General features: G+C 45.8%; 1 protein-coding gene across 1 annotated transcript in view; it reads right to left on the bottom strand.

Moving 5' to 3' along the window:
- Positions 1 to 27,604, bottom strand: part of zanl (zonadhesin, like) — a 79,076-nt gene that overhangs the window by 2,378 nt on the left and 49,094 nt on the right. Inside the window, exons 6-47 of the mRNA XM_071331375.1 lie at positions 27,297 to 27,461; positions 24,332 to 24,429; positions 23,918 to 23,996; positions 22,882 to 23,583; positions 22,394 to 22,584; positions 21,958 to 22,087; positions 20,659 to 20,903; positions 20,061 to 20,209; positions 19,685 to 19,813; positions 19,381 to 19,519; positions 19,073 to 19,214; positions 18,478 to 18,677; positions 18,143 to 18,281; positions 17,834 to 17,950; positions 17,332 to 17,456; positions 16,582 to 16,727; positions 15,840 to 15,983; positions 15,506 to 15,613; positions 14,716 to 14,885; positions 13,960 to 14,169; positions 12,856 to 13,058; positions 12,349 to 12,490; positions 11,816 to 12,063; positions 11,364 to 11,541; positions 10,942 to 11,050; positions 10,569 to 10,663; positions 9,936 to 10,112; positions 9,177 to 9,379; positions 8,733 to 8,877; positions 8,305 to 8,402; positions 8,015 to 8,158; positions 7,287 to 7,445; positions 4,484 to 4,611; positions 3,826 to 4,097; positions 3,319 to 3,527; positions 2,860 to 3,004; positions 2,419 to 2,666; positions 2,097 to 2,226; positions 1,666 to 1,867; positions 1,197 to 1,358; positions 867 to 997; positions 90 to 292 (exon numbers count right to left, since the gene is read on the bottom strand). Coding sequence (XP_071187476.1) covers positions 90 to 292; positions 867 to 997; positions 1,197 to 1,358; positions 1,666 to 1,867; positions 2,097 to 2,226; positions 2,419 to 2,666; positions 2,860 to 3,004; positions 3,319 to 3,527; positions 3,826 to 4,097; positions 4,484 to 4,611; positions 7,287 to 7,445; positions 8,015 to 8,158; positions 8,305 to 8,402; positions 8,733 to 8,877; positions 9,177 to 9,379; positions 9,936 to 10,112; positions 10,569 to 10,663; positions 10,942 to 11,050; positions 11,364 to 11,541; positions 11,816 to 12,063; positions 12,349 to 12,490; positions 12,856 to 13,058; positions 13,960 to 14,169; positions 14,716 to 14,885; positions 15,506 to 15,613; positions 15,840 to 15,983; positions 16,582 to 16,727; positions 17,332 to 17,456; positions 17,834 to 17,950; positions 18,143 to 18,281; positions 18,478 to 18,677; positions 19,073 to 19,214; positions 19,381 to 19,519; positions 19,685 to 19,813; positions 20,061 to 20,209; positions 20,659 to 20,903; positions 21,958 to 22,087; positions 22,394 to 22,584; positions 22,882 to 23,583; positions 23,918 to 23,996; positions 24,332 to 24,429; positions 27,297 to 27,461 — 7,259 coding nt within the window. The remainder of the gene's footprint in view (positions 1 to 89; positions 293 to 866; positions 998 to 1,196; positions 1,359 to 1,665; positions 1,868 to 2,096; positions 2,227 to 2,418; positions 2,667 to 2,859; positions 3,005 to 3,318; positions 3,528 to 3,825; positions 4,098 to 4,483; positions 4,612 to 7,286; positions 7,446 to 8,014; positions 8,159 to 8,304; positions 8,403 to 8,732; positions 8,878 to 9,176; positions 9,380 to 9,935; positions 10,113 to 10,568; positions 10,664 to 10,941; positions 11,051 to 11,363; positions 11,542 to 11,815; positions 12,064 to 12,348; positions 12,491 to 12,855; positions 13,059 to 13,959; positions 14,170 to 14,715; positions 14,886 to 15,505; positions 15,614 to 15,839; positions 15,984 to 16,581; positions 16,728 to 17,331; positions 17,457 to 17,833; positions 17,951 to 18,142; positions 18,282 to 18,477; positions 18,678 to 19,072; positions 19,215 to 19,380; positions 19,520 to 19,684; positions 19,814 to 20,060; positions 20,210 to 20,658; positions 20,904 to 21,957; positions 22,088 to 22,393; positions 22,585 to 22,881; positions 23,584 to 23,917; positions 23,997 to 24,331; positions 24,430 to 27,296; positions 27,462 to 27,604) is intronic.

Here is a 27,604-nt window from a genome sequence, read left to right as displayed (position 1 = left end):
CAAAATGGGGTAGAGCGAGAGACATGTACGAGGAAAGAGACTGAGTTATACACACCACACCATGTTCTGCAACAGCTGTATTAACTCACCGGGTAGTATCTATCCAGGTAGTTGCAGCCACACTCGCTATAGGGCACACAGCTGCCTGTGCTCATGGCGAAACCGGGGGCACACTGGCACCCCTCAACACAGGCAGTGAAGTCACAATCGGAAGGCGCGGCCAGGTCAGCGCAGGAGGCGGGGCAAGGGGACATACACTCAGAGTAGGTACTGTTGGCTACACAGCTCAGGACTAGGGGGGAGGAGAGGAGGGAGAGAGGGAGAGAGGAGGGGGAAGAGAGGGAGAAAGTGAGGACACAGGATTAGCAACAAACACATAAGGGGTGTTGAAAGGAGGGCAGTTGAAAATAAGTATTACTGCCAAAATGATTTGGCAGAATCAGTTTGCTAGGGATTACAAGTGAGGAAAAAAAGTCATTTATTAAGAACACAGCAGTGAGTGAATGTATTTTGGTTGTATTTCGGATAGATTGTGTGTGTACTTGTGTGTATATAATAATTTGTGTGTGTAATACTGGAGTGTGTGTGCATTAGTGCATGTGTGTTTGCGTATGCATTTGTGTGTCTGTGAGTGTGCGTGTGCATTGATGTGTGTGTGACAAGGTGCATGTGTGCATTTATGTGCGTTTAATAAGATCTCTGTAGTCTAGTGTGTGTGCGTGCGTGTATTTGTGCGTGTGCTCATTTGTGTCCGCGAGTGTTTGTGTGTGTGCACACGTTTCTGTGCGTGTGTGTGTGTGTGTGTGCGTGTGTGTGTGTGTGCGTGTGTGTGTGTGTGTGCGCGCGCGCGTGTGTGTGCGTCTTACCACAGCCCAGCTGTTGTCTCCATTTGCCCAGTTTGACACCGGCCTCCTGGCATGCCAGGGCGTACACCTCAAAGCTGTCACAACGCAGAGAGGCGGTTTCCTGATCCGCACACAGGTCAAACACACAGTCCCTAAAACGCACACACACGACAGTGAGTGGAGGGAATAGTGCAGACCTACACACAGATCCGAACACTGTTGTATGAACATATAAAGTAGAATATAAATTCAAGTTATGGGTTGAGAGAAAAGTATCAAACGTACCCACCTGTAGCACACAGAAACACTCTTTCGCTCTCTCTCTCACACACACACACAGTCTCTACTCACTCCTGGAAGCTGTTGGGCAGTAGGTGGGCGTGGCAGCCAGCGAAGGGTCCTGTAGGGTCGGACACGGCTCCGCACTGTTTGTTACCATTCAACTCAGCCAGCTGAGCGTCAGTACAACCTGCTGTCTCAAAGCCAGACTCTGGGTCTGTCTCCACATCACGCCTAGGGAGAGGGTGAGAAGAGGTTGAAGAAGAGGGCGAAGAAGAGGGTGAAGAGGGCGAAGAAGAGGGTGAAGAAGAGGTTGAAGAAGAGGGCGAAGAAGAGGGCGAAGAAGAGGTTGAAGAAGAGGGTGAGCGAAGGAGAAAAATAACAAAGGAAGGAGAGTCAGTCATATTTAGTTATGTACACTCGATCATCTCAACAAACCTATTTTTCAGTCGGTTGTGTTTATAAATAGATCATGAATGAACCAACAAATAAATTAATGAATTAAATGTTTTTATATATAAATCGAGTGATTCCTTCCCACCTGTGCAGGTGCACCATCTTGGGGAGGTCTGCTGTCACTAGCTCCGCCCCCTGCCTGTCAGTCACTCTCCAGCTTTCGCCGAACTCGTCAAGTTTCCGCGTCACAGTTCCGTCTGGTTTCATGTACTCGTTCTTGGAGGATCCGTCGTAGTTCCCACACAGACCTCTCACCCTGTTCTTGTATGTACTGGGTAGGATCACCTCTGTTAGGGAGGGAGAAAGAGTATTGCATGAGTACAAGCAGTGCTCTTCTTAATAAGATATTTCATCATTTTATTAATTAAATAATTTAGTAAATTAAATTAACTTTCTAGACCATTCTGTTCTTCTCTTAGCTCATCTGATGTCTGAAAACTCTTTGTTGCTGCCCTATGGACGTGATGTCATCTCTCTCTTTCTCTCTCTCTCTGTGTGTGTGTGTGTGTGTCTTACCTCCGTGGATTTTGCCATCGAAGCGGACCGTCATGCCAAAGTCGGTGACCAGCTGGACGTTCTTAGAGTTCATCGTGATGGTCAGGCCGTCTCTAGGACTGAGAGGAGGAGCCACACGCTCACCGTTCACCTACACGGGTAGTGAGAGGACATAAGAAGTTATAACTGTACAGGGAGATGACACAAGAGGTTATAACTGTTCATAGTGTTGTCATAGTTGACCTGGAAGGTAACAGAGAGGAAGGAGAGTCTCATGGTTTTAGAGCTAGATTACTGTCGCCAAGGCAACGTGCATTGTTGGATTATATTATATTTAACTCACCAGTACAACTTTCTTCTGCAGGAAGCGGATGCTGACTCCATAGACATCGACATACACCTCATCCAGGTAGGAGATCTTCTTGCTGCCACCGCGACGGATGTTCTTCCCTCTGACCTGGAGGGAGGCCAGTGAGCTGAGGAGGGAGTGGCCCTCGGTCAGGGTGTAGGTGTAGGGGCCCTGGAAGTGGTGGGTGAACCCATCAAACGTACGGTAGTGGGGGTCGCCGTGGATATTGCACCTGTCGAATTCTGGAGAGGGGGAGAGGGGAGGGGAGTGGCAGAGAAAGGGAGATGAAATAAGGTGGGGAGAAAGAGAGAGACAGAAAAGTTTGTATTGAGGAAGTATAGTTGTCAAATAGTAACCTTCTCCTAATATTTTAGGTAGAAATAGCAGTGGGGGCAGAGTTGCAGGGACTATTTTGAGAGAAGAGTTGGGACTTACTCTCAGGTTTGCAGTAGAGGTCTCCGTTTTTGTCCAGAGTGCAGACAGAATCATCCCGACATTGAAAGTCAGAACAGGTGATGGAGCCTCCCAGGTTACAGGTACACTTGTCAGCACAGTGGTCAGTCACCCACGAGTCTCCCATCTGCAACACACACACACACAGAACACACGCTAGGATTACGGCTGACTGTTTATACAGTATGTCTGAAGAAACCTTGTTTGAATGGTATTATAGAGAATGTGTTGAATCTGTGTCTGGCTGGTGGAGTTTGGATTCTTGTCTAACCAAACTTGTTTCATAGTTGAATATCATGCAGGCTATGGTACAAATATGTTTGCCATCTGACAATCCCCTTAAGTTGAAAGGAACTTTTCGGTGTTTAGTTGGGGTGTATGACTGGTAAAGTAGTGCGGGTAAGCGGGCAATGATTGGTCAACGAAACAGTCAGCACTCACATCATGGTACTCTCCATTGGAGTCCACACATCCACACTTGGCCAGAGGGACACACTTCCCGTCGCTGAGTACGAACCCCGCGTCACACTGGCACCCCTCGACACAGGTGGTGGGGGGAAGGTGGCAGAACATGGGGAACAGGTCGGAGCAGGTGGGAGGGCAGGGGGGCGTGCAGTCAGAGTAGTGGCTATTGGGGGGACACGGCAGGGCTGGAGGGGGAAAGAGAGATGGTGGGGTTAGACGATAATCAAAGATACTATATTTTTATACAGTACAGTAACAGTTACAGTAACATTGGCTCTATGGATGCGTTTCATCTGAATTGCGGCATCATTGGTCGACAGTATAGGCCTACACATGTATTACTTTTACAAATTCAATTCCAAAGCCAATTAATTTCCTTCCATTTTCATTCATTTATATAGTATCCTATATCCTCCCTCCAATACTCTCTCCTTCCATCTCACCCACCCTCTCCATCTCCCTCCCTCTACCCCCATCACTTACGACAGAATGTGTTGTTTCTCCAGTCGACGGTAACCCCAGCTGACTGACAGGCCTGTGCGTAGGCTTCCACGTTATCACACAGCGTGGCCTGCATGCCGTCGTATTCACACATGTCGTACACACAGTTCCCCAGGAAGGCCTCCGGTGGCAGGAAAGAGTGACAGGGCTTGAACTTGTCGCCGAGGATGATAGAAGAACACAGGGTCTCGTACTGCTTCTCTTCTTCTGCCGTGCAGTTAGGGTGGATGTTGGGACGCTCATCTGGCGAGCACCTGGAGGGATGGAGGGAGGGATGGATTAGATAGAGGGAGAGAGAGTACCCGAAAATTGTACCTCCTGCCAGACCATTAGGATTAATGATCAATCACCACTAAGTGTCGCTAGAATGTTTCATTATACATATTTTTTGCAAGCCTTGTACAGACAGAGTGGTTTACTCCTGGCCTATTTGTACCTGGTCTATTTGAACATTGGCTTGCCTTAAGGCTATATATTATTAAAGATCCAGGTATCTAAAATATAAATGATATAGACAGGTGTCAGTGTTTCAGGGACACTCAGGTGTACAGTAACACATGATCTGACCAAGACAAAGCTTTAGTGGTAGCCTCCTGGCCTAAAGTACAAGGTCAAAGGTGAGGGGTTAGAGGTTACTGACCCTGGGTCGGAGTCTCCCTCGGACTTCCAGCTGTTGCCCAGTTCTATCACGTCCTTGGCTGGGTTTCCATCTGGCTTCAGGTTGTCGTCTTTGGCGTTCATGTTGTAGTTACCACACATGCCACACACCTGGACAAACGGAAGGAAAGTGGTGCGAATTGAAACTGAGGAATGATATAAGAGTGAAGTTTGTACAAGAAACAGTGTCAATTACTTTAAAAAGAGCTAAATCAAATAAATGTGAATAGAATTTGAACAGTAGGGCCTCCCGAGTGGCGCAGCGGTCTAAGGCACTGCATCACAGTTCTAGAGGAGTCACTACAGACCCGGGTTCAATCCCGGGATCTATCACAACCGGTCGGGCTCTATGACATTATATAGCACTAAGACGGCACTCAATGAGCTATGTAAGGCCATAAGCAAACAGGAAAACTCTCATACAGAGGCGGCAAATCTGACCATAATTCTATCCTCCTGATTCCTGCTTACAAGCAAAAACTAAAGCAGGAAGCATGAGCGACTCGGTCAGTAAAGAAGTGGAATATGTTCTGGGATTCTTCCGATGGCATTGAGGAGTGCACCACACCACACTGGCTTCATCAATTAGTACATTGATGACGTTGTCCCCACAGGGACCGTACGTACATACCCCAACCAGAAGCCATGGATCATAGGCAACATCCGCACTAAGCTAAAGGGTAGAGCTGCCGCTTTCAAGGAGCGTGACTCAAACCCGGACGCTTATTAGAAATCCTGCTATCCCGTCCGACGAACCATCAAACAGGCAAAGGTCAATACAGGACTAAGATCGAATCGTAATACACCGGCTCGGATGTGGTAGGGCTTGCAAACTATTACAGACTACAAAGGGAAGCACAGTCACGAGCTGCCCAGTGACACAAGCCTACCAGACAAGCTAAATTACTTCTGTGCTCGCTTCGAGGCTAGCAACACTGAAGCATACATGAGAGCATCAGCTGTTCCGGACGACTGTGTGATCACGCTCTCCGTAGCCTATGTGAGTAAGACCTTTAAACAGGACAACATTCACAAGGCCTCAGGGCCAGACGGATTACCAGGACATGTACTCCGAGCATGTGCTGCCCAATTGGCAAGTGTCTTCACTGACATTTTCAACCTGTCCCTGACCGAGTCTGTAATACCAACATGCTTCAAGCAGACCACCATAGTCCCTGTGCCCAAGAACACTAAGGAAACCTGCCGAAATGACTACCGACCTGTAGCACTCATGTATGTAGCCATGAAGTGCTTTGAAAGGCTGGTCATGGCTCACATCAACACCATCATCCCAGAAACCCTAGACCTACTCCAATTTGAATACTGCCCCAACAGATCCACAGATGATGCAATCTCTATTGCACTCCACACTGCCCTTTCCCACCTTGACAAAAGGAACACCTACGTGAGAATGCTGTTCATTGACTACAGCTCAGCATTCAACACCATAGTGCCCTCAAAGTTAATCACTAAAATAAGGACCCTGGGACTAAACACCTCCCTCTGCAACTGGATCCTGGACTTCCTAAAGGACCGCCCCCAGGTGGTAAAGGTAACAACAACACATCTGCCACGCTGATCCTCAACACGGGGGCCCCTCAGGGGTGAGTGCTCAGTCCCCTCCTGTACTCCCTGTTCACCCATGACTGCATGGCCAGGAACGACTCCAACACCATCATTAAGTTGCCGACGACACAACAGTGGTAGGCCTGATCACTGACAACGATGAGACAGTCTATAGGGAGGAGGTCAGAGACCTGGCCGTGTGGTGCCAGGATAACAACCCCTCCCTCAACATGATCAAGACAAAGGAAATGACTGTGGACTACAGGAAAAGGAGGACCAAGCACACTCCCATTCTCATCGACGGGGCTGTAGTGGAGCAGGTTGAGAGCTTCAAGTTCCTTGGTGTCCACATCACCAACAAACTATCATGGTCCAAACACACCAAGACAGTCGTGAAGAGGTCACGACAAAGCCTATTCCCCCGCAGGAGACTGAAAAGATGTGGCATGGGTCTTCAGATCCTCAAAAAGTTCTACAGCTGCACCATCAAGAGCATCCTGACTGGTTGCATCACTGCCTGGTATGGCAACTGCTCGGCCTCCGACCGCAAGGCACTACAGATTTTCCTTAACACTTATTTTTTCTTGAAACTGCATTGTTGGTTAAGGGCTTGTAAGTAAGCATTTCACTGTAAAGTCTACACCTGCTGTATTCGGCGCATGTGACAAATAACATTTGATTTGATCGGGAGTCCCATAGGGTGGTGCATAATTGGCCCAGCGTTGTCCGGGTTAGGGGAGTGTTTGGCTGGGGGGGCTTTACTTTGCTTATCGCGCTCTACCGACTGCTTGTAGCGTGCCTGCAAGCTGACCTCGGTCGTCAGGTAAATGGTGTTTCCTCCGACACATTGGTGCGACTGGCTTCCTGGTTAAGTGGGCGGGTGTTAAGAAGCGCGGTTTGGCGGGTCATGTTTCTGAGGACGCATGACTTTGACCATTGCCTCTCGAGCCCGTTGGGAAGTTGCAGCAATGAGATAAGATTGAAATTGGGGAGAAAACGGGTCAAATTCAAAAAACTAAAATCCCCCCCCAAAAAAATTGAACAGTATGGATAATTCCATGAATGAAAAGGGCAGAGAAAATCATTAGAAGTCCCTTTCAAATGTAGATCGGAGTATTTTAGTATGGCCAAGACATGTATTGTGTGAAAGGCTTAATTTTACCATCATTAAATACGCATTATTATACAGCAGCATTACTATAGTTGGGCCTCAGTCGTACCTTGTTGAAGTATTCTCCAGGGATGGTGATCTCCAGATGGTGGACTCCATCAAACTTGACCTTCAGGCCAAAATCAGTGTCCAGTAGACTGTAGACACCACTACTCAAGACCCTGGCCCCACCGATGGACAGAGGAGTACGTACCCTGCGCCCATCCAACTGGAGAGGAGGGAGAGAAATGGAGAGAGGGGGAGGGGGGAGGGGGGGTAAAGGAGAGGTGATTAGTGGAAATCAATAACAAATAAGGCATATGGGTTGTTGTTTCTCAGACTTCACTATCACAGCTTCCATGGGCGGTTCCACAAAGTGGCTTGGCGGTGTTGAAGCCCCCTCAAGAATAGGCCTAACACCCCAATTAACCCCCCCCCCCCCCCCCCCCAAGATAATTTATTAGTACACCATAGATCCCTAGGCAATGACCGAGATACCCTGCCAGCTTCATTAAGAAGATGAATAACGATCAGAGCGTACCATAACTGTATCTCTATTATCTGACTAAAACGGTGAGAAAACAAAGGAAACTGGGCTCAGGATTGAACCAAAGCGTCAAACTTCTACTTTTCGCTACTCTGACATGCTCCCCAAGGGATCCCTCTCCCTCTCTCTGTTTCGTGTTTTCTGTCTGTGTTTGCTGTGATGTGACTGAGGCATAAGCCTGTAAGCCATACGCACATTTCTACTTTCACCAAATACGGACGACAAAGGTTGGAAGTTGAACTACATCTCACCAGAACTCTGTTGCTCTTTTGAAGCGTGACGTTGGCGTTGGGAAGATAGACCGTGACGGAGCGCACGTACGACGCCTCCGGTTGGCCACGCTCCTCGTTCTTCGCCACGATGGTGAACGGAGTTACCTTGGTGGAGTTACACACCTGAGGGAGAGAGGGATAACGGGGGGGGGGGGGGGGGGGGGGAGTCGGAGGGAAGGTGAGAGGGATGGAGGGAGCGAGATGTGTTACAGGGATCGGGAGAGGCAGAGGGGAAGAGGAAGAGAGGTTGAGAGACGACGGTTACATACCTCCACCAGTGTGTAGGTACAGGTGCCCATGAAGGTGTGCATGACACCATCAAAGGTGTAGTAATGAGGATCTCCGGCTACATGACACACACCCAAACCTGGGGAGAGACACAGAGAAGAGAGACATTCATATCTGGGTTAGCGATGCCTTCTTGGGAGTTCTTCATGGTGTGTCATATACAGGCAGTGTCACATTCATTTCAAATCACAAGTGAAGATACTTAGAGCTGGTTTTCCAGCCACAGATTAAGCCTTGGAAGCATGTTCAATAGAGATTCTCTAAATGCTTTTTAGTTCAGGACTAATAATTCATTATAATTAGGAATCTGTATCTGGGAAACCAAAACATTTCTGTCCCTGTAACAGTAGCAAAATAAACAACACAACAAAGACTAAGAAAAAACCCTGAAAGGGAGTGTGGCATTTACCTGTTGAAACACATGCCAGCTCTCCCTCCAACACCTTACACTCCTGGGCGGGACTACACTGCCACGGCTCACAGACAATGTTGTTGCCAGGGTTACACTTACAACGCTCCGAACAGTCCAGCTCAGTGAACCAACTGTCTCCCACCTAGGACACACACACACACAAACAAGGAGAGATATGGACATAAGACACAGTCCCACAGACATATAACAATCAACCATGTTAGTTAGTCAATAAACCACTTCATTAATTGAGTCAATCATTCACATGAGCAAAATGAGCTAGCCTTTAACAACATTCTCCCAAACACTACTTTTCAACTTTTGCAAACAGACTAAAATTATTTCAATCTGTTTACATCATTCCTATAAGTCTCAGGTCATTGTATTGACTACTATGTAAACTTTACTAGTCAAGTCGTAACTTGGTTCCTCCATTCTTACAGGCCTGTAGTTGTTATCTTTGTCGGTGCAGCCACACTGGCTGGGTGGAACACACTTGTCACCGCTGAGTAGCAGGCCGGGGTCACACACACATCCCTCTACACAGGGCTGGGTACAGGTGGCGTTGAAGGTAGGGTTCTGACAGCTGGAAGGACAGGCGTTGCCACATGGCTCGTAGTGGCTGCCTGGGAGACACTTCAGAGCTGGATGGAGAGGGGAAGAGAGAGAGGGGAAAACATGGGTTACTGATGGGCAATGAGAATAATCTGTGTTGCTGCTGCCCAAGAAAGGGGGAGAACAGAGGGAACATGGGATTTGAATTGGTAGTAAGACTAATCCTTGTGGCACACCACTTTCACAATATTGGTGTTACCCAATAGAGATAGGACTCAGTACACATAAAGGACTCACAGGTGTGTTACAGCACATGGAGCACAGGTGTGTTACAGCACATGGAGCACAGGTGTGTTAAGGTGTGTTACAGCACATGGAGCACAGGTGTGTTATAGCACATGGAGCACAGGTGTGTTACAGCACATGGAGCACAGGTGTGTTACAGCACATGGAGCACAGGTCTGTTACAGCACATGGAGCACAGGTGTGTTACAGCACATGGAGCACAGGTCTGTTACAGCACATGGAGCACAGGCGTGTTAGTTAGACTGCACACAGTCGGGAAGGTGTGTGTGTATGCGTTTGCGTGCATACCTGTGTTTCAATGTGTGTGCGTGCCTGCGCGCATGTTGGTATGTGACTTACGACAGAAGGTGTTATTCCTCCATGCGATGGGTACTCCAGCCAAGGCACACAGGTCAGCGTAGCTCTCTATAGCCTGACACAGAGCCACCGTCTCCCCTCCGGTAGCACACTGGTCGTACACACAGTTCTCCTGGTAGATGTTGGGGAGAACCACCACATGGCACGGCTTGAAGATACCTGAGAGAGAATGGATGGAGAAATGAATGGTGTTAAATAGCTGAGACAGTGAGGAATTGTCAATAAATAGTTTTAACATTGTACAAATTACATGTAGTAACACAATAGACAAAAAAAATGCTGTAAGACAACTGAGAGAATTGGACAAATGACCAATGAGTAATGGTCGTAATAAGTTAGCTGACATTTCAGGCACAACTCTCTCACTTATCTCGAGAATCAATGATATTTCGTTTAAACATAATTTCTTGTTCTACAGAAATGAGAAATGGCTTTAGTAAATGGAGACTTAAAGATACAGTACAAGTGGTATGTAATAACGAGTGTACGCGGATTGAGCATGCCTATGATTTTCTGTCTGGTGTTAATGTCCGACAGCTGTAATTTGTGTTTCCATGCGTCTGTGTGTGTTTCTCTGTGTGTGTGTGTGTGTGTGTGTGTGTATGTGAGTCTCACCGTTGGGGTCAGTGATCATGCCACAGCTGGTGGGTTTCTCAGCTTCTGCCTCAACCTTGGGATCGCACTCCTCCTCTCCTCCACCGTGGGTACAGCTGAAAGAAGCGAGAGGGATGGAGGGATTGATGAAAGGAAGAAAGGAAGGAAGGGATGAACGTCAAAGACGTCGCTGTCGAGGATGGAAATGAAATCTCCTCGATGGAGTCAGACCTATAGGTCATAATTGATACAAAAACAATGGAATCTAGGCTAAATGTAACAGTCTGGTATCTTAGTTCAGACTACAGTTCTTCCTAACAGTGCTGGATAAATATAAACATTGAAACTGAAACTTGAATGTGTGTCGTGTGTGTTTCAGGTGTGTGTGACTCACTCGGGGCGGTCGTCGGGCGCCTGCCAGCTCTCTCCCAGTTCGTTTGTGTTGCCGGCTGGTTTACCGTCTGGCTTGATGTTGTCATCACCGGGTTGGCCGTTGAAGTTTCCTACAAGAATAGAGGATAGACGGAACCAGTTACTACTGCCCACATCAACAGTGACCGTGCATACAAACTGTTAGCCGGGTTAGGGTAAAATTATATTTTAAGTCAATTCAAGACATAAAATGATATTCAAAGAGGTGTTCAGACAAGACTACATAAATCTACGACCCACTACAAAGGGGATATGATAAAAGTGGGTGAAATAACTTATGAGGGCTTTTTTTTTTTTTTATGTGCCTGGTTTCTTTTATTCACATTATTTACAATCAATTATCTGTCACGTTTAGAGGTGATCATCATTGATTGATTCTCTTACCACAGAGTCCACAGAGCAGACCGTTGTAGGAGGAGGGCAGAGTGACGTCAGCGTGGTGGTTACCATCGAACCTCGCCCTCAGGCCAAAGGTCGTCTCCAAGACAACGAACTTCCCGCTCAGGTAGATCTTCACCCCATTGTTCAGAGTCACAGGAGGGGTCACCAGAGTTCCGTTGACCTGGAAGAGATGAGAGGAGGGTGTGACCATTTTAAATTGGAGTTAACTTAACTGATTGTACAGTACGTGGTTATCTATTGATAATGGACAGTATTTTCATTGGTATGCATTCTTGTTTTCGTATTCCATTTAAAGACATTTGCTCCCAGCTTGTTCCCACCATAACGTCTAAAGTCTATTTTTATTGACCACACTGTGAGGCCTTATCTTGACACTTTGCCAGCAAAACTGAATGAACCAGGTCATGCTGTGGCTAACCTCCCATGCTCCTCACCTGTATTTGGCGTCCTTTCCCCAGGACGACGGTGATCCCGTACACCTTAATCACGACGGCTTTGACGTACGACACCTTCTTGTTGCTGCCTCGGTGCTCGTTCTGGGTGTCAACGGTGAAGTATGGCATCCCGGAGGTTTCATTGCAGGGCTTGGTGAGGGTGTAGGAGCAGGAACCCATGAAGTTGTGCACCCTCTTATCGAAAGAGGTGTAGTGAGGGTCACCCTGGACCGTGCAGATTCCCGTTTCTGTGAGTAGAGGAGGGTAGAGTTCAGATTTGAGTTTATAATGTTTTGTTTTCATAGAAGTTTAAACTTATGTTTTGAGGGAGCACTGATAGCCCCATTTACAATATTTCTTATAAAAACGTACACATTTCAAAAGCTACAACTGCACGAAACTGAGACCCCACAATTGTATAGTGCTATAGATGAAGGCCAAGTAAAATAAATGACACGCACAAAAAAAAATGACATTGGCATCCGATCTCTCCCTCCTGTTTGTGTGTGTGTGTGTGTGTGTGTATATCGTACCCAGTGGGTAACATCCTAACTCTCCGTCCTGCAGGCCACAGCTCTCTGTCAGGGTACAGGTGGTGTTTTGACACTGTATCACCCCCCCGCCCAGACACACACACTTCTCCTTACAGCCCTCCAGGTACCAGTCATCACCCACCTGAAAAAAACACACCATTTTCAGACTACAGTACCTGACTGCCATGAATAGCCCAGGGAAATGTTTTTACATTTTTTATTTAACCTTTATATTTTACAGGGAAGTCAACAGGTATCTTTTACAAAAAAGTCCAACATGAAAAATACAAGAAAGAGTAAATATAAACGTTGTGTACAGTTCAGTATCAAGTTTTGGGTATTTCTGAATGTGCACGTGTACTGACATTTAGGATGTGCATATTCTATTTTATGTTCGGATGATTTAGCAATGTATTGTATTTATACTGTATCCTAATGTATCCTTTACCAAACCTCGATGCTTTACTCTCTTTCAATTGTCAAAGTGAAAGAGAGAGTCATACTCACAGGGTGGTAGTCTCCGGAGGAGTCGACACAGCCACAGTCTCTAACAGGAACACACTTGTCGTCACCGAGGATGAAGCCGGGGTTACACTCGCAACCCTCCACACACAGCTCTGAACAGCCAGGGGCGCCGCTGACACCCAGGCAGGTCTCGGGACAAGAGCTCACACACATGGAGTAGGAACTGTTAGGGGGACAGGGCAGGGCTACGGAGGGAGAGCAAAAAGAAAGGGGAAGGCAGTAACAGGGTCAGGAAAATCTTCATAAATCACAAACATATTGTAACAAATTTTGGGTTAAAGGGGCAGTCAGCAGTTGAAACAATAACAAAGCATGCTTCAAATCAAATCAAACTTTATTTGTCACATGCACATACTTAAAAGCCCTTAACCAAAAATGCAGTTCAAGAAAGAGTTATGAAAATATTGACCAAATCAACTAAAGTAAAAAATAATAAAAAGTAACACAATAAAATAACAATAACAGGCCATATACAGGGGGTACCACTACCGAGTCAATGTGCGGGGGTACAGGTTAGTCGAACTAATTTGTACATGTAGGTAGGGGTAAAGTGACTATGCATAGATAATAAACAGCGAGTAGCAGCAGTGTAAAAGCAAATGGGGGAGGACCATAATGTAAATAGTCCGGTTGGCCATTTGATTAATTGATCAGCAGTCTTATGTGCTTGGGGGTAGAAGCTGTTGAGGAGCCTTTGGTCCTAGACTTGGCGCTCCGGTACCGCTTGCTGTGCGGTACCTGAGAGAACAGTCTATGACTTGGGTGGCTGGAGTCTTTGACAATTCTTTGGCCCTTCCTCTGACACCGCCTAGTATATAGTTCCTGGATGTCAGGAAGTTTTGCCCCAGTGATGTACTGGGCTGTACGCACTACCCTCTGTAGTGCCTATCGGTCAGATGCCGAGCAGTTGCCATACCAGGCGGTGATGCAACCGGTCAGGATGCTCTCGATGGTGCAACTTTTTGAGAATCTGGGGACCCATGCCAAATCTTTTCAGTCTCCTGAGGGGGAAAAGGTGTCATCGTGCCCACTTCACAGCTGTCTTGGTATGTTTGGACCATGATAGTTTGTTGGTGATGTGGACACCAAGGAACTTGAAACTCTCGATCCGCTCCACTACAGCCCCGTCGATGTTAATGGGGGTCTGTTCAGCCCAACTTTTCCTGTAGTCCACGATCATCTCCTTTGTCTTGCTCACATTGAGGGAGGGGTTGGTGTCCTGGCACCACACTGCCAGGTCTCTGACCTCCTCCCTATAGGCTGTCTCATATTGCCTGCCCTTGCTTCTATAAAAAGCTGAGGGATGGGGCTGGAGAAATGTAACTACTCTCAAGAGCTATGGATCAAAGGACTGACCATCCATGATATTAAAAGTAGAGTTTAAACCATATTTTGGGGCTATAAAGTGTTTGTTTACATGTATTTGTTTACAAACATTGGAGTAAAATAAGCTTATATTTCTGGTTCTGATGGAGTACGACAGTTGAATTAATCTCATAAGGCATTGATAAATTATATTCTTCAAGAATCAATGCTACATATCTCTCATTTATAAGTCCACAAATGAATGTAGCAACTGCAGATTGCCCCTTTAAGTTTGCTGCAACATTTAAGGAATTACTTTACTATTGACAGACAACAATACACTCTGTAACTGTGTTAATGTATGACTTTGAAGTGGCAGCCTGAGATATTGACCTTTGCATCTCCTTTCAACTTTTGCTCAAGCTGACACATAATTGTGACCTGCCAAATGTTTTCAAACCAAATATTTGTCCAATCTTCGAGGGCTTGACAGAGTGTGTCTATATATATATATATATATTTATATATGAGACTCACGGCAGAAGTCTGGCTTCCTCCAGGGGTGAACCGTGGCCCCTGCACCCAGGCAGACATCAGTGTAGGCCTGGAGCTGGTCACACAGCATCTGCTGCTGGCCCACGAAGCGACACATGTCATACACGCAACTCTGGAGGAACGGAGTGGGGTCCACCAACGCAATGCACTCTCTGATGGGGGGGAGAGTAGGGTGAGAGAGAGAGAGAGAGAGAGAGAGAGAGAGGATGGATGAATGAAATGTGTGAGGAAAAGGGGGGATTAAGAATTAGGGAAAGAAAGAAATACATTAAGAAAGAAAGAGATGGGAGGGTAAAAGGGAAAAAGAGGGAGAGAGAGAGAGAGAAAAGTAAAATACAAACACACAAATCACTTTGTTTGTTTTGAACACATGGAGGGAGTTAAGTGTTATGACCTGAATCATGTCAGGGCTTGTGAACTATAGTAGGCTTGTATGTATAAGACAATCTTAGATATTCTTAGCAGTGTGGAATGTAAAGGAGTAAGATTGCCAGCCCAACATGTGTTAACCATGCTATCTGGATTAAAGTCATGGATTATTACAAACAGATATTACAATAGACTAGAGATCCATGTTTGTAAGCATCAGGGGTCATAGCATGTGAGTTTGGAGGTATCCATGTACGTATGGATTAGTGTATGTTTTCATGTGTGTGTATGGTGTGTTAAACTGGGTGTTTATGTCTAAATGATACATATGGTATGGATCACGCACAGTAGGGATATGTTGATGGTTCTGTATGTCAAGTATCCATGTGACTCCGTTGCTCACCTGAAAGGTCCTTTGGTATCGGTTAATTTCCCACAGTTCTCTGGTTTGGACACTTCTGCCTCCAGTGACGGATCACAGACAGGGTCTGGGTTGGTGTCGGGTTTGCATCTATGGAAACACACAATTATTAATAAACAATTTAAAATAGGAAATGTAATACCAATATAGTGCACAACACAGTTATTACGCCTAATAAGTGCATATAGGATAAAGTGCACACTCAGTTCCTAAGCTACTTCCTAAAGTGTGTACCTACATTCTACTACATACATTACTGGGCAGAAATATTCCTGACTTCATTAGTCACTATTCCCAAGAGAAAATTCCCACTCACGTGGCATCCTCATCGTCCTCGGTCTTCCAACTGTTTCCAAAGTCCTTGGAACTGGTGACCTGGGATCCATCCGGCTTGGTGAAGTCGTTGTTAGGGTTACCATCATAGTCGCCGCACAGACCACACATCTGGTCAAAGTAGGAGCTGACGGACACCAAGACACACAACATTTCACTACACTCGCAATAATCTGCTAACCATGTGTAGGTGACCAATAAAATGTGATTTGATTTGATTTGATCACAGTAGATTAGTTCAAAGGTCAAGACACAAAGATATACAACCAGTGGATTAATAGAGAGATCCTACTAAAAATATCAAATTACAAGACACAATAGATTAGACACCGATATAGACAACAACCAATAGATTATTACGATTACCAGATTATTACCAAAAGATTACTACAGAAACCAAGATACCAAGCAATGGATTTCTCGAGATCCTACTACAGAACTCATGGAAAAAATCCTGAAGGCTTTAGTTGATTTAAGAGATCTATTTACAGTGGATTGATACTGAGTTCAAACTCCTCTAAAGGTTGAAAGATGTGGAATGTTTGGAACAGAAATGGTTCTGAATTATGTATAAATGTTGATCAATTATCTGCATGAATATTGATAAAATACAACATAGGCAGTGCCCAAACGTAGACACCTAACTTAAGAATAGGGTGTAATTTGAGCCTTAAGAGGGAAAAGGAAGTTGCTAGGGATCTACTTCCTGTGTCCGTAGTACACACCTGGGCACTGAGATCTGGGCGTAGTGGTTTCCGTCCCAGCGCACCTTGAGGCCGAAAGGTGTCTGCAGGGTGATGTACTGACCCGCAAGCGATAGAGAGATTAGTGGAGAGGGGTAGTGAGGGAGGGACACACGCTTTCCGTTCACCTGTGGAGGCAGAAAGAGAGATTAATTCTAGGAAAGTCTCTGCTGATCCGGAGAAAAATAGACAAAAAAGGAGGAATAAGCAGTCAGAGAGAAGAGGAGGCGTAATTGGTGGACAGGTTTGAAGGATTACTGGTAAAATAGACGATGACGGAGGGTGAATGAGATCAAATATAAAAAAAAGACAAAGATAGAGAGAAAGAGAAAGACAGATAAAATGTGTATTGAAAAGGGAAAGACAGGCTTTGGGTGTATTGCCGTTGTGTAATTTCACTAATCCTCCGATTAAGGGAGATATGGAGTTTGAAAGATAGAGATAATTGAGTGATACCACCACATCTGTGATGTGGAATGTGAATGATAAAAACGTTTATGGGAAAGTGTTATTACATGTTAATAATTGTGTTAGTGTCACAGGTCTATGTTAATTACTGTTTAATAGCAAATGTATTTCTTCCTTCTGACAAGTTTTTCCTAGCCAATGTGCTTCTGCTTTGCTCTTGCTCTTTGGGGCCTAGGCCTCGTTACTTCAAAAGCACTGTGACAACTTCTGATGTAAATCGGGCGTTTATAAATTGGACTGATTGATTGATGTATCAACAAGTACCAGAGTCCTCCTGCTCTTCATCAGTGTGACGGTGATTCCGTCGACAGTTACATAGAGCTTCTTCAGGTACGACACTCCAGCCAGACCACGCTCCTCATTCTTACCCTCCACGGAGAACCATGGACCTGAGAACACAGCAGAACATAGGTAGAACCCAGAGTTCGAACCCCGGAACCTAGAACCCAGAGTTAGAACTACAGAATCTAGAACCCAGGGTTAGAACTACATAATCTAGAACTGATATGGCAGAGCTAGAACTACAGAACCTAGAACCCAGAGTTAGAATTACAGAATATAGAACCCAGTGTTAGATCTACATAATCTAAAACTGTTAAGACAGAACTAGAACTACAGAACCTAGAACCCAGTGTTAGAACTACAGAATCTAGTGCTGATAAGACAGAGCTAGAACTACAGAATCTAGAACCCAGTGTTAGAACTACATAATCTAGAACTGATAAGACAGAGCTAGATCTACAGAACATCATCCTCATGTGTTTACCAGTGTTGTTCTTGCAGGCCCTAGCCAGGGTGTAGGTGCAGGTTCCCATGAAGCTGTAGAACTTATCATCAAATGTGTTGTAGTGGGGGTCCCCAGAGATCACACAGTCCTGAGAACCTGGGGTAAATGGAGCAGAGGGAGATATCATGAGATATAAAAGCCTGCTTCCAGACCTCTTTGTGTTGTCTTGCCAACTCATATGGTCATAGCCTGGTCACCTTCCCTGACTTCCAAGACGTCAGACATCAAGACACCATTTTGAGTGTGTGTTTGTGTGCGTGTTCAGACTGTTTATGTAAAGGGACTTACCTGTAGGGTAGCAGTCCAGCTCTCCTCCCTGCACCTTACACTCGTGCATGGCAGGGCAGTCAGAGGGCTTGCAGGTGACGGAGGTAGCGTCACAGAAACACTTCAGCTTACAGTTCTCCATGTACCACTCATCACCAGGCTGGAGGGACGAGGAAGGGGGGGTGTTATGTTCTTCCCGAAGTGGGTTAATCCTATCGGAGCAAGTTTACTATGCTCTGGGAGTCCTGGGTTCGAGGCCTGCGATGGCCGATGCACTGTCACCGCTCAGTATAATATGTTTGAAAAACCTCCAACTCAGACAATGGCACTGGTAACTGACACACACACCCTCTTACCTCGTAGTACTCTCCGTTAGTGAGTTGGCATCCGCAGGAGCTCTCTTTGACACACTTCCCGGCGCTGAGGATGTACCCAGGGTCGCACACACACCCCTCTGAACAGGGTCCGTCACACCCCGTGGGGGGCTTGGCGGCACAGGTGGGCTGGCATGGGGCGGCACATGGTATGTAGTGACTGTTGGGGGGGCATTTCAGAGCTGAGAGAAGGAGGGAGGGGACATTAGGAGGTCGGTCTTTGAAACATGACTGTCTCTCGGTAACGACTTTGTTGATTTTAAAGGACAGAGCTGTTGGAGAGTATTGTTTGGTCTTTGACGTGTTAATAACAGTGTCTTCGGTGAGTGAACGAATCATTATTATCATATTGATCATCTTAAACATGAACATCCTCCTCTTCCTCCTCGTTGTCATCGTGTAGGTTTGGGGTCCCTTCCATTTCAATTTCAGTCAATTCCGGAAGTACACTCAAAATCTAATTCCAAATCCCTTCAAATGCTTTTCAACGAGGAACAATCTGGAATTGAAATGTGCTTTACTTTCTAAATTGACTGGAATTGAAATGGAATTGACTCCAACCCTGATCTCTACTCACGGCAGAAGGTGCTGTTCCTCCAAGGTCCAATGGTGACTCCTCGGTCCTGACACTCATTTACATACGACTCAATGGCTTCACACAGGATGGGCTTGGCACCGTCCAGCTCACACAGGTCAAACAGACAGTCCTTGAAGAAACTCTGAGACACACACAAAAACACACACACATCGCAGACAAAGTTCGAGGACTTTAGTTAGAGTACTGCAGTCTCGCGACACCGCCAGTTTCTTAGTTTCCCTGAATTACATACTGTATCTTTATCTAGAGGGCAGATTCATAATGACACAAGTAAGGTAATTACTCACATTGGGGTTGACCTTGGGGTGACAGACAGCAAAAGGTCCGTTCTTGTCCAGTAGCATGCCGCAGTATCCTGGGCTCTCGTACCTGTCCTGCTCATCATCAGTACAGCCAGGTATGGTGGTGTTGGGCTGCTTGTTACAACTGGAGGGCGAGACAGAGTGACTCAGTCGTGTGTGTGTGTGTGTGTGTGTGCGCATGCGTGTATGCCTGTGTGCTTGTGTGCATGTGTGCATGTGCACAGGTGCATGTCTTTCTGTGTGTGAGTGCCTGCCTGCGTCGGCATGTGTAGCTGGTGGCATGACTCACTTAGGATCGGTGACCCAGCTGTGTCCAAAGTCATTGGGGTTGGTGGTCAGAGAACCATCAGGTTTCCTGAAGTCATCGTTGGAGTTTCCGTTGTAGTCTCCACACAGTCCACACAGCTTGTCCTTATAGCTGAATACAGAGGAGCAAACAAGTTTACGAGTTAATCATTTTCTCAAGCATTTTAATCACAGCAGAATTATATCATAAACATATTACAATGTGAGAGGCTTCTATTTAAAAAATATATATTATATGTTACTTTTATAGTTATTTTTAGGGCATATCATATTGGGGTCCCCAAATCTGTAGGAGGGAAACCTATATGCATAAACCCCATGTTTGGTCTCTGCAGGTGTGTGAAGCAGTTTTGACTCACTTGTTGATGACTTTGATATCCATGTAGTGGTTTCCGTCGTATCGTACCGTCACACCAAAGTCCATGGCTACGGTGTAGTGTTTACCAGACATCAGCACAGACACTCCTGTAGCTGGGGTCAGAGGGATGTTCACATTGGTACCATTCAACTACATGGAGAAGAGGAGGAAAACACAGACATGGGTTAGTGATCGACATTCCTTTTTTTATTCTTATTTTTGGCTTCCTCTTTATGTGCTGTTCTGTGTCTATGTTTTTTATGTATTGAATGCTGCACAGGAATTGCCCTCCAGTGACTAAGATTTATTGAATTGAAAGACAAACTTTTCTTTACTGTGCCTGTTACTTTATATTGAAGGCTAAAGGCAAGGGTAAAAAAAAAGATGTACTTTTCATACTGTGTTGTCACTTTATATTGGTGTTAATTAGTCTGTGCATATGCAGGGCTTTGCATTTTATAAGTCATCTTTTCTACTGCTATAATATGTGTAAAAAAAAGTTTCAAATGTCATCCTTCCGTCCCATCATACCCCTCATCTCCTACTCTCTTTCTCTGCCCCCCCCCCCCCCCTCATCTCTCCATCCATCTCTCTCTCACCTGCACGGTGCCTCCCTTGAGCAGGGAGATCTTCACCCCGCGCACGTACACGTGCACGGCCTTCAGGTAAGAGATGGTCGGTAGGTTATAGCGGTTCTCGTTGTCGGCGTGCACCTCGTAGTGAGGCACTGAGGTGTCGTTACAAGGTTCGGACATCAAGTAGCTGCAGTTCCCCATGAAGTTGTAGTATTTTTTGTCGAAGGTGGTGTAGTGAGGGTCACCGGACGCTATACAGGTAGACGTGCCTGGAGGGAACAATTAATGAATCACGTAATCAATCGATTAATCAGAGAGCTGGGAATCAATAGCAGTCAATATAAATGTGTGTCTAATGTGTCCAGACTGTGTGGCGAATATTAAACAGGTGGATAAGATTGGTAATATCATACTACTGATTGATAGAGGTGCTTGTAAGGGGAATAGTGATATAAAGTAGTAAGTGGAATTAGTAATTGGCGGGTGGACAGTTCGGGTTGTGTTTACACAGGCAGCCCAACATTTCTATGTAAAGTTTCTATATGTCGACCCCCCCAAAAAAATCACTGGACAAGTTAATTACATTTACATTTACATTTACATTTACATTACATTTACATTTAAGTCATTTAGCAGACGCTCTTATCCAGAGCGACTTACAAATTGGTGCATTCACCTTATGATATCCAGTGGAACAACCACTTTACAATAGTGCATCTAACTCTTTTAAGGGGGGGGGGGGTTAGAAGGATTACTTTATCCTATCCTAGGTATTCCTTAAAGAGGTGGGGTTTCAGGTGTCTCCGGAAGGTGGTGATTGACTCCGCTGACCTGGCGTCGTGAGGGAGTTTGTTCCACCATTGGGGTGCCAGAGCAGCGAACAGTTTTGACTGGGCTGAGCGGGAACTGTACTTCCTCAGAGGTAGGGAGGCGAGCAGGCCAGAGGTGGAAGAACGCAGTGCCCTTGTTTGGGTGTAGGGCCTGATCAGAGCCTGAAGGTACGGAGGTGCCGTTCCCCTCACAGCTCCGTAGGCAAGCACCATGGTCTTGTAGCGTTAATGTTAATGGAAACATAGCTAGTGTTCAAATGTCTTCCTTGATGCATTGGGTTAGAGTTGTCAGCCGGTGAAGCCTGACATAATGGTGATAGGGTTTGTACTGAGCCATAAATACACATAATATATGCTCTTTTGTTGCATAGCTAGGAATCAAACTAGGCACAATACCCAAGGGTTTCCCAAGGATTCTTTCTCCTTATCACTATTATTGATTCTAAGAACATTTGAAGGTTTATACAAGTTGTGACAACTCAACTAACTGTACCTTTAGGATAGCATGCCCCGTTGCGACACTCCTCCGCGGGAGAGCAGGCGTTGTCCACACAGTCCAGAGTGTAGTTCCCGGCACAACGACACAGCTTGGAGCAGCCGTCACCAAAGATGATCTCTCCTGGCTACAACAACAGAGACATGGAAAGAGGGGAATTATTAACATGATGTTTGACAATAAACATTGTTCACTTGTGAATTGTTTCGTGTGTTCCTTGCATGGTTGGCGCCCTTTAATGTATATTTGTGATGTGCTGACTTGAGCAACATCAATCACCATGTCAGTGGACATTCTGCAAATAAAAGTATTGTTTCAAATATCGCATTGCACATCGCATCGTATACTGTATCGTAAATAGTGTCGTTTAACACCGTGTTTCCCAAATTGAACGTCATGGACCACATACTAACAATTACAGATGGTCTCATACCTCATAGTAGTCACCTCCCTCCAGACAACCACACGTTTTGATGGGGACGCAGCGACTGCCTTTGAACACGAAGCCTGGTTTACAGAAACACGCGCTGATACAGGAGCCAGTGCAGTTAATAGAGGGTTCCTTACAGCTGGGGATGCAGGCTGGGCCACACTCTATGTACTCAGCATTGGGAGGGCACTTCACTATGGGAGAGAAGAGGGAGGGGACGATTGGGGGGAGGGCAAAAGAGAGAGGGAGAGGAAAGGGGGATGGGGCAAAGGAGATAGGGAGAGGATGAGGAAAAGGAGGGTCAATGGAGAGGAGGAATACGTGAGAGAGTGGGGAAGGGTGGAAGAGAGGGATGGGGAGAGGAAGAAGAGGGAGAGTGTTGTGGGATGGAAGGGAGACAAGTGGTTATTAACATTAGGACTGTGAATACAGAAAGTGGTGTTTGATTCTGATTGTGAGAATGAAATCATCTGATTGGCTGTTAATCTCACCTGGTGGTTTGGTGGTTGTAGGTTTTGGTGTTGATGGCCCAGGTGTAGTTGGTACTGGAGTTGAAGGTTTTGGTGTAGTTGGCCCAGGAGTTGAGGGTTTTGGTGTTGATGGCCTAGGAGTAGTTGGTCCTGGAGTTGAAGGTTTTGGTGTAGTTGGCCCAGGAGTTGAGGGTTTTGGTGTAGTTGGTCCAGGAGTTGAGGGTTTTGGTGTTGATGGCCCATGAGTAGTTGGTCCTGGAGTTGAAGGTTTTGGTGTTGATGGCCCAGGAGTTGAGGGTTTAGGTGTAGTTGGTCCAGGAGTTGAGGGTTTTGGTGTTGATGGCCCATGAGTAGTTGGTCCTGGAGTTGAAGGTTTTGGTGTTGATGGCCCAGGTGTAGTTGGTCCTGGAGTTGAAGGTTTTGGTGTTGATGGTCCAGGAGTTGAAGGTTTTGGTGTTGATGGCCCAGGTGTAGTTGGTCCTGGAGTTGAAGGTTTTGGTGTTGATGGTCCAGGAGTTGAAGGTTTTGGTGTTGATGGCCCAGGTGTAGTTGGTTCTGGAGTTGAAGGTTTTGGTGTAGTTGGCCGAGGAGTAGTTGGTCCAGGAGTTGAGGGTTTGGGTGTAGTTGGTCCAGGAGTTGAGGGTTTAGGTGTAGTTGGTCCAGGAGTTGAGGGTTTTGGTGTTGATGGCCCAGGAGTTGAGGGTTTAGGTGTAGTTGGTCCAGGAGTTGAGGGTTTTGGTGTTGATGGCCCAGGTGTAGTTGGTCCTGGAGTTGAAGGTTTTGGTGTAGTTGGCCCAGGAGTAGTTGGTCCAGGAGTTGAGGGTTTGGGTGTAGTTGGTCCAGGAGTTGAGGGTTTAGGTGTAGTTGGTCCAGGAGTTGAGGGTTTTGGTGTAGTTGGGCTGGGAGTTGGTGGAGCTGAAATAACCAAGGAAAACATATGATACACAAAACGATCATTTCAGAAGACCAAATAAACTCGAGGCTAGCAGTTTTCTATGATCATAAGACATCAATAGATTATATACTGTATTATCTCAGATCATAGATTATTCCTTACCTGTGCAGGCTGTGATGCATACAGCGTCTATAGCGATGTCTGTCTTAGGGTTCTCACCGTAAACACCAATAATCACAAACTGATACACAAACACAAGGGACACATTTTTCACAACCGTAACCATAGGCTGTGACCGAAACACTCTTCAACAAACGAACGTTCAAAGAAAAGGAAAAAAAGTTCTGGTTCATTCAATTAGCTCTTTACTCTTCACAATATACAACCACATTTGTGCGTCTAGGAGGAAGGGTTGAAAACCAGATTCAAGACCGATATCAACATGCCTTTGAAAGCAAAGTCTTTTTGGTCTCTACCCCCAGTTCTAAAGTTATTTTAGACCCCAGAAAGACTAGCGGTCTTCAAGATGCCATCTTATGGGGATCCAAATAAAGAATAAAACCCTACTAGGTTTACCTGCATGCTACCTGAGCCAAGGTAGCGTATGTCTGCAGGCTTCCAGCTCTGGCCCTGGTTCCCTGTCAATGAGAAGATGGGGGCTCCAAGGTTTCCTCCTGGGGGGGGGGGGGGGGTGTTATGTGAAGAGGTGGTCAGAGTTTATGGAGATAGGTAGAGAGAGCTAGAGACTGAAACATGTAGTGGTGATCAGTGGAGGCTGCTGAGGGGAGGACTGCTCATTATAATGGTTGGAATGGAGTGAATGGAATGGCATCAAGCACGTCGTGGAAACCATGTGTTTGATACCGTTCCACTGAATCCGCTCCAGCCATGACCACAAACCCGTCCTCCCCAATTAAGGTTCCACCAACTTCCTGTGGTGGTGATACTCTATCTTAGCATTGTCTAGACAATAGAGGGCAAGCAGTTGATGTACGACACCTCCTGGCGGCCATGTTGGAAGGCCACCGCATTAATTCTTCTGACAACAACAGCCGAGTGGCTACCCCAAACGGCATGATAGCGGTGACTAAAACTAAAACGAATCGTTTTTAAATTGAGAACATATAGCTGAACAATATGTAAACAATGTGTGAGTTAAGCTATTCTCTGCTTCAGATGCACAATGTCAAGGGGTGCATTGCAAATGCCCAGAAGGCTAATGCCGTCATACTGTAGGCCAGTGGTTCCCAACGCCGGTCCTCGAGTACCCCCAACAGTACAGTTTATTGTAGCCCCAGGCAAACACACCTGATTCAACTTGTCAACTAATCACCAGGCCCTCTGAGTTGAATCTGGTGTGTTTGTCCAAGGCTACAACAAAATTGTGTGCTATTGGGGGTACTCAAGTACTGGAGTTGGGAACCACTGCTGTAGGCCTATGGCTGCATTGACGTTGCATGCCATGATCAGCCGCAAAATGGGTTCACATGGCTGATATCCTGAAAAAATTGTAACAATCAAATACAGCTAATTGGAGAGCTTATGACTGAACAAAAAGGTCCTGTTCATTTGAGAATACAACACAAATAGACAAATTAGAGAGATTCCCTTCCCCTCTTTATTGCAGGATTGTGATGTGTGATTAATCAACATAGACACTAGTTCATTGTGAATAATAGTTAAGTTAACAATTAAAACAAGTCTAAACACTTAACATCAAAGAATCAACACTATTTAATACAATTTGTATGAAAGTGTACAAGTAAGCTAACTCATCTGTAAAGGTTAGACATTTTAGTAAGTAGGCCATTATTACTAAAGCATAATTTTAGGTGAATAAAAAAAGCAAATACCGGAGGTGGCCAACCTCGCTCCACTTATCCCTGATCTACAGGTAACTAATTAAGTTTGATACATTGAATCAGGTGTGTTAGTGCTGGGCTGGAACAGAAACCTGCACACCCAGCAGGGTTGGCCTGCTCCAGTTGGAATAAGTTTACACATTGTGTGTGACTTTTAAACTGCACTTTGGTTCACAAAATGTGCTAACATAGGTACACATATAATCGATGGTATACAAGGATGTACCCTTAGTCTCTTGGGACATTTATTGGGACTTCTTCATCTGCAGACATGGTTTTACGGCTCTCTGTATCTGAGGACTGAAAACATCACAAAAGAAACAGGCTGCATTATACTCAAATTAGACAGCACTGAATATGATGTTGCTCCGTCCTCAGTTTTTCACGCTAGGGACTGGAACTGGAGAATGTTTTCATAATGCCCTCCCACAAAGGTACCTGCTCTATCCAGAGTAGTCTGCTCTCCCTTCTCTGACAGCTGGAACTGCTAGCTAATGCTTTCACCCTCTTCCATGGCTGTTAGCTAGCTACAAATGCCTTTTGAGTTACAATGATAAATGCATCAAGACGGCTAGCTAACTATCTAATATGAAGTTAGCAAGCTGGTGATATTTAATTCACTTAGCTAGTTACAGTATGTTTTTTATTTTAACCGTTATTTTACCAGGTAAGTTGACTGAGAACACATTCTCATTTGCAGCAACGACCTGGGGAATAGTTACAGGGGAGAGGAGGGGGATGAATGAGCCAATTGTAAACTGGGGATTATTAGGTGACCGTGATGGTTGAGGGCCAGATTGGGAATTTAGCCAGGACACCGGGGTTAACACCCCTACTCTTACAATAAGTGCCATGGGATCTTTAATGACCTCAGAGAGTCAGGACACCCGTTTAACATCCCATCCGAAAGACTGCACCCTACACAGAGCAGTGTCCCCAATCACTGCCCTGGGGCATTGGAATCTTTGTTTAGACCAGAGGAAAGAGTGCCTCCTACTGGCCCTCCAACACCACTTCCAGCAGCACCTGGTCTCCCATCCAGGGACTGACCAGGACCAACCCTGCTTAGCTTCAGAAGCAAGCCAGCAGTGGTATGCAGGGTGGTATGCTAGCTAGCTAGCAAACATTATCTTAGATGCTCATTTGAGTAAGCCTTCACGCTGAGTTTCTGTAGAAAGCTAACTAGCTAATAATACATTGATCATTTTCAAAATATCTTTACTTATTTGATTGGGTTTCCCCACTGCCTCCGTTTTCTGGGTCCTTAGAAAAATTAAAGAATGGGACATCTTTCCGAAGTTTCCGGTGGAAGCAAAAACGCAGCAAGCAATGTGGACGACCTCCAAAGGACTGACATTTACATTTGAATCATTTTGCAGACGCTCTTCTCCAGAGCGACTTACAGGACCAATTAGGGTTAAGTGCCTTGCTCAAGGGCACATCGATAGATTTTTCACCTAGTCAGCTCGGGGATTCAAACCAGTGACCTTTCAGTTACTGGCCCAACAATCTTAACTGCTAGGTCACCTGACGTTGGTTCAGTTACTGGCCCAACAATCTTAACTGCTAGGTCACCTGACGTTGGTCTTCCAACATGGCGCCTGGTGCGGTTGCGAGGTGATTTGTGACAACTGCAAGCCTTCTATTATCTTGCCCTCAGTAGGCTTGTTGGGTCTTACCTGCGGTCACAGCGTACACATGGAGCTTCATTGTGGTGGCAGTTCCCCACATGTAGTAATGGAAGGTGAGGTCCAGACAGCCAGAGGAGCCGGTAGAGGGACTCCACAGCTCTGCTTTCTCTCCAGGGACAGCATATACTGAGTCCATCAGCAGATAGCTGCCGACTATGGAGAAAGAAGACCAGGACAGACATTAGACACAGAAATCTAATAGTGATGGCATGATTTGACAAGCATTTTCACACTGTCATATCGACCCAAACTGTATTGGGCTGGCTCGCATTTTTTCTCTTCGCATGGTCTTTTCC

The sequence above is a fragment of the Salvelinus alpinus genome, chromosome 11 (assembly GCF_045679555.1).
Source record: "Salvelinus alpinus chromosome 11, SLU_Salpinus.1, whole genome shotgun sequence".
NCBI classification, from domain to species: domain Eukaryota; kingdom Metazoa; phylum Chordata; class Actinopteri; order Salmoniformes; family Salmonidae; genus Salvelinus; species Salvelinus alpinus.
This window is presented reverse-complemented; position numbering and strand designations above follow the sequence as displayed.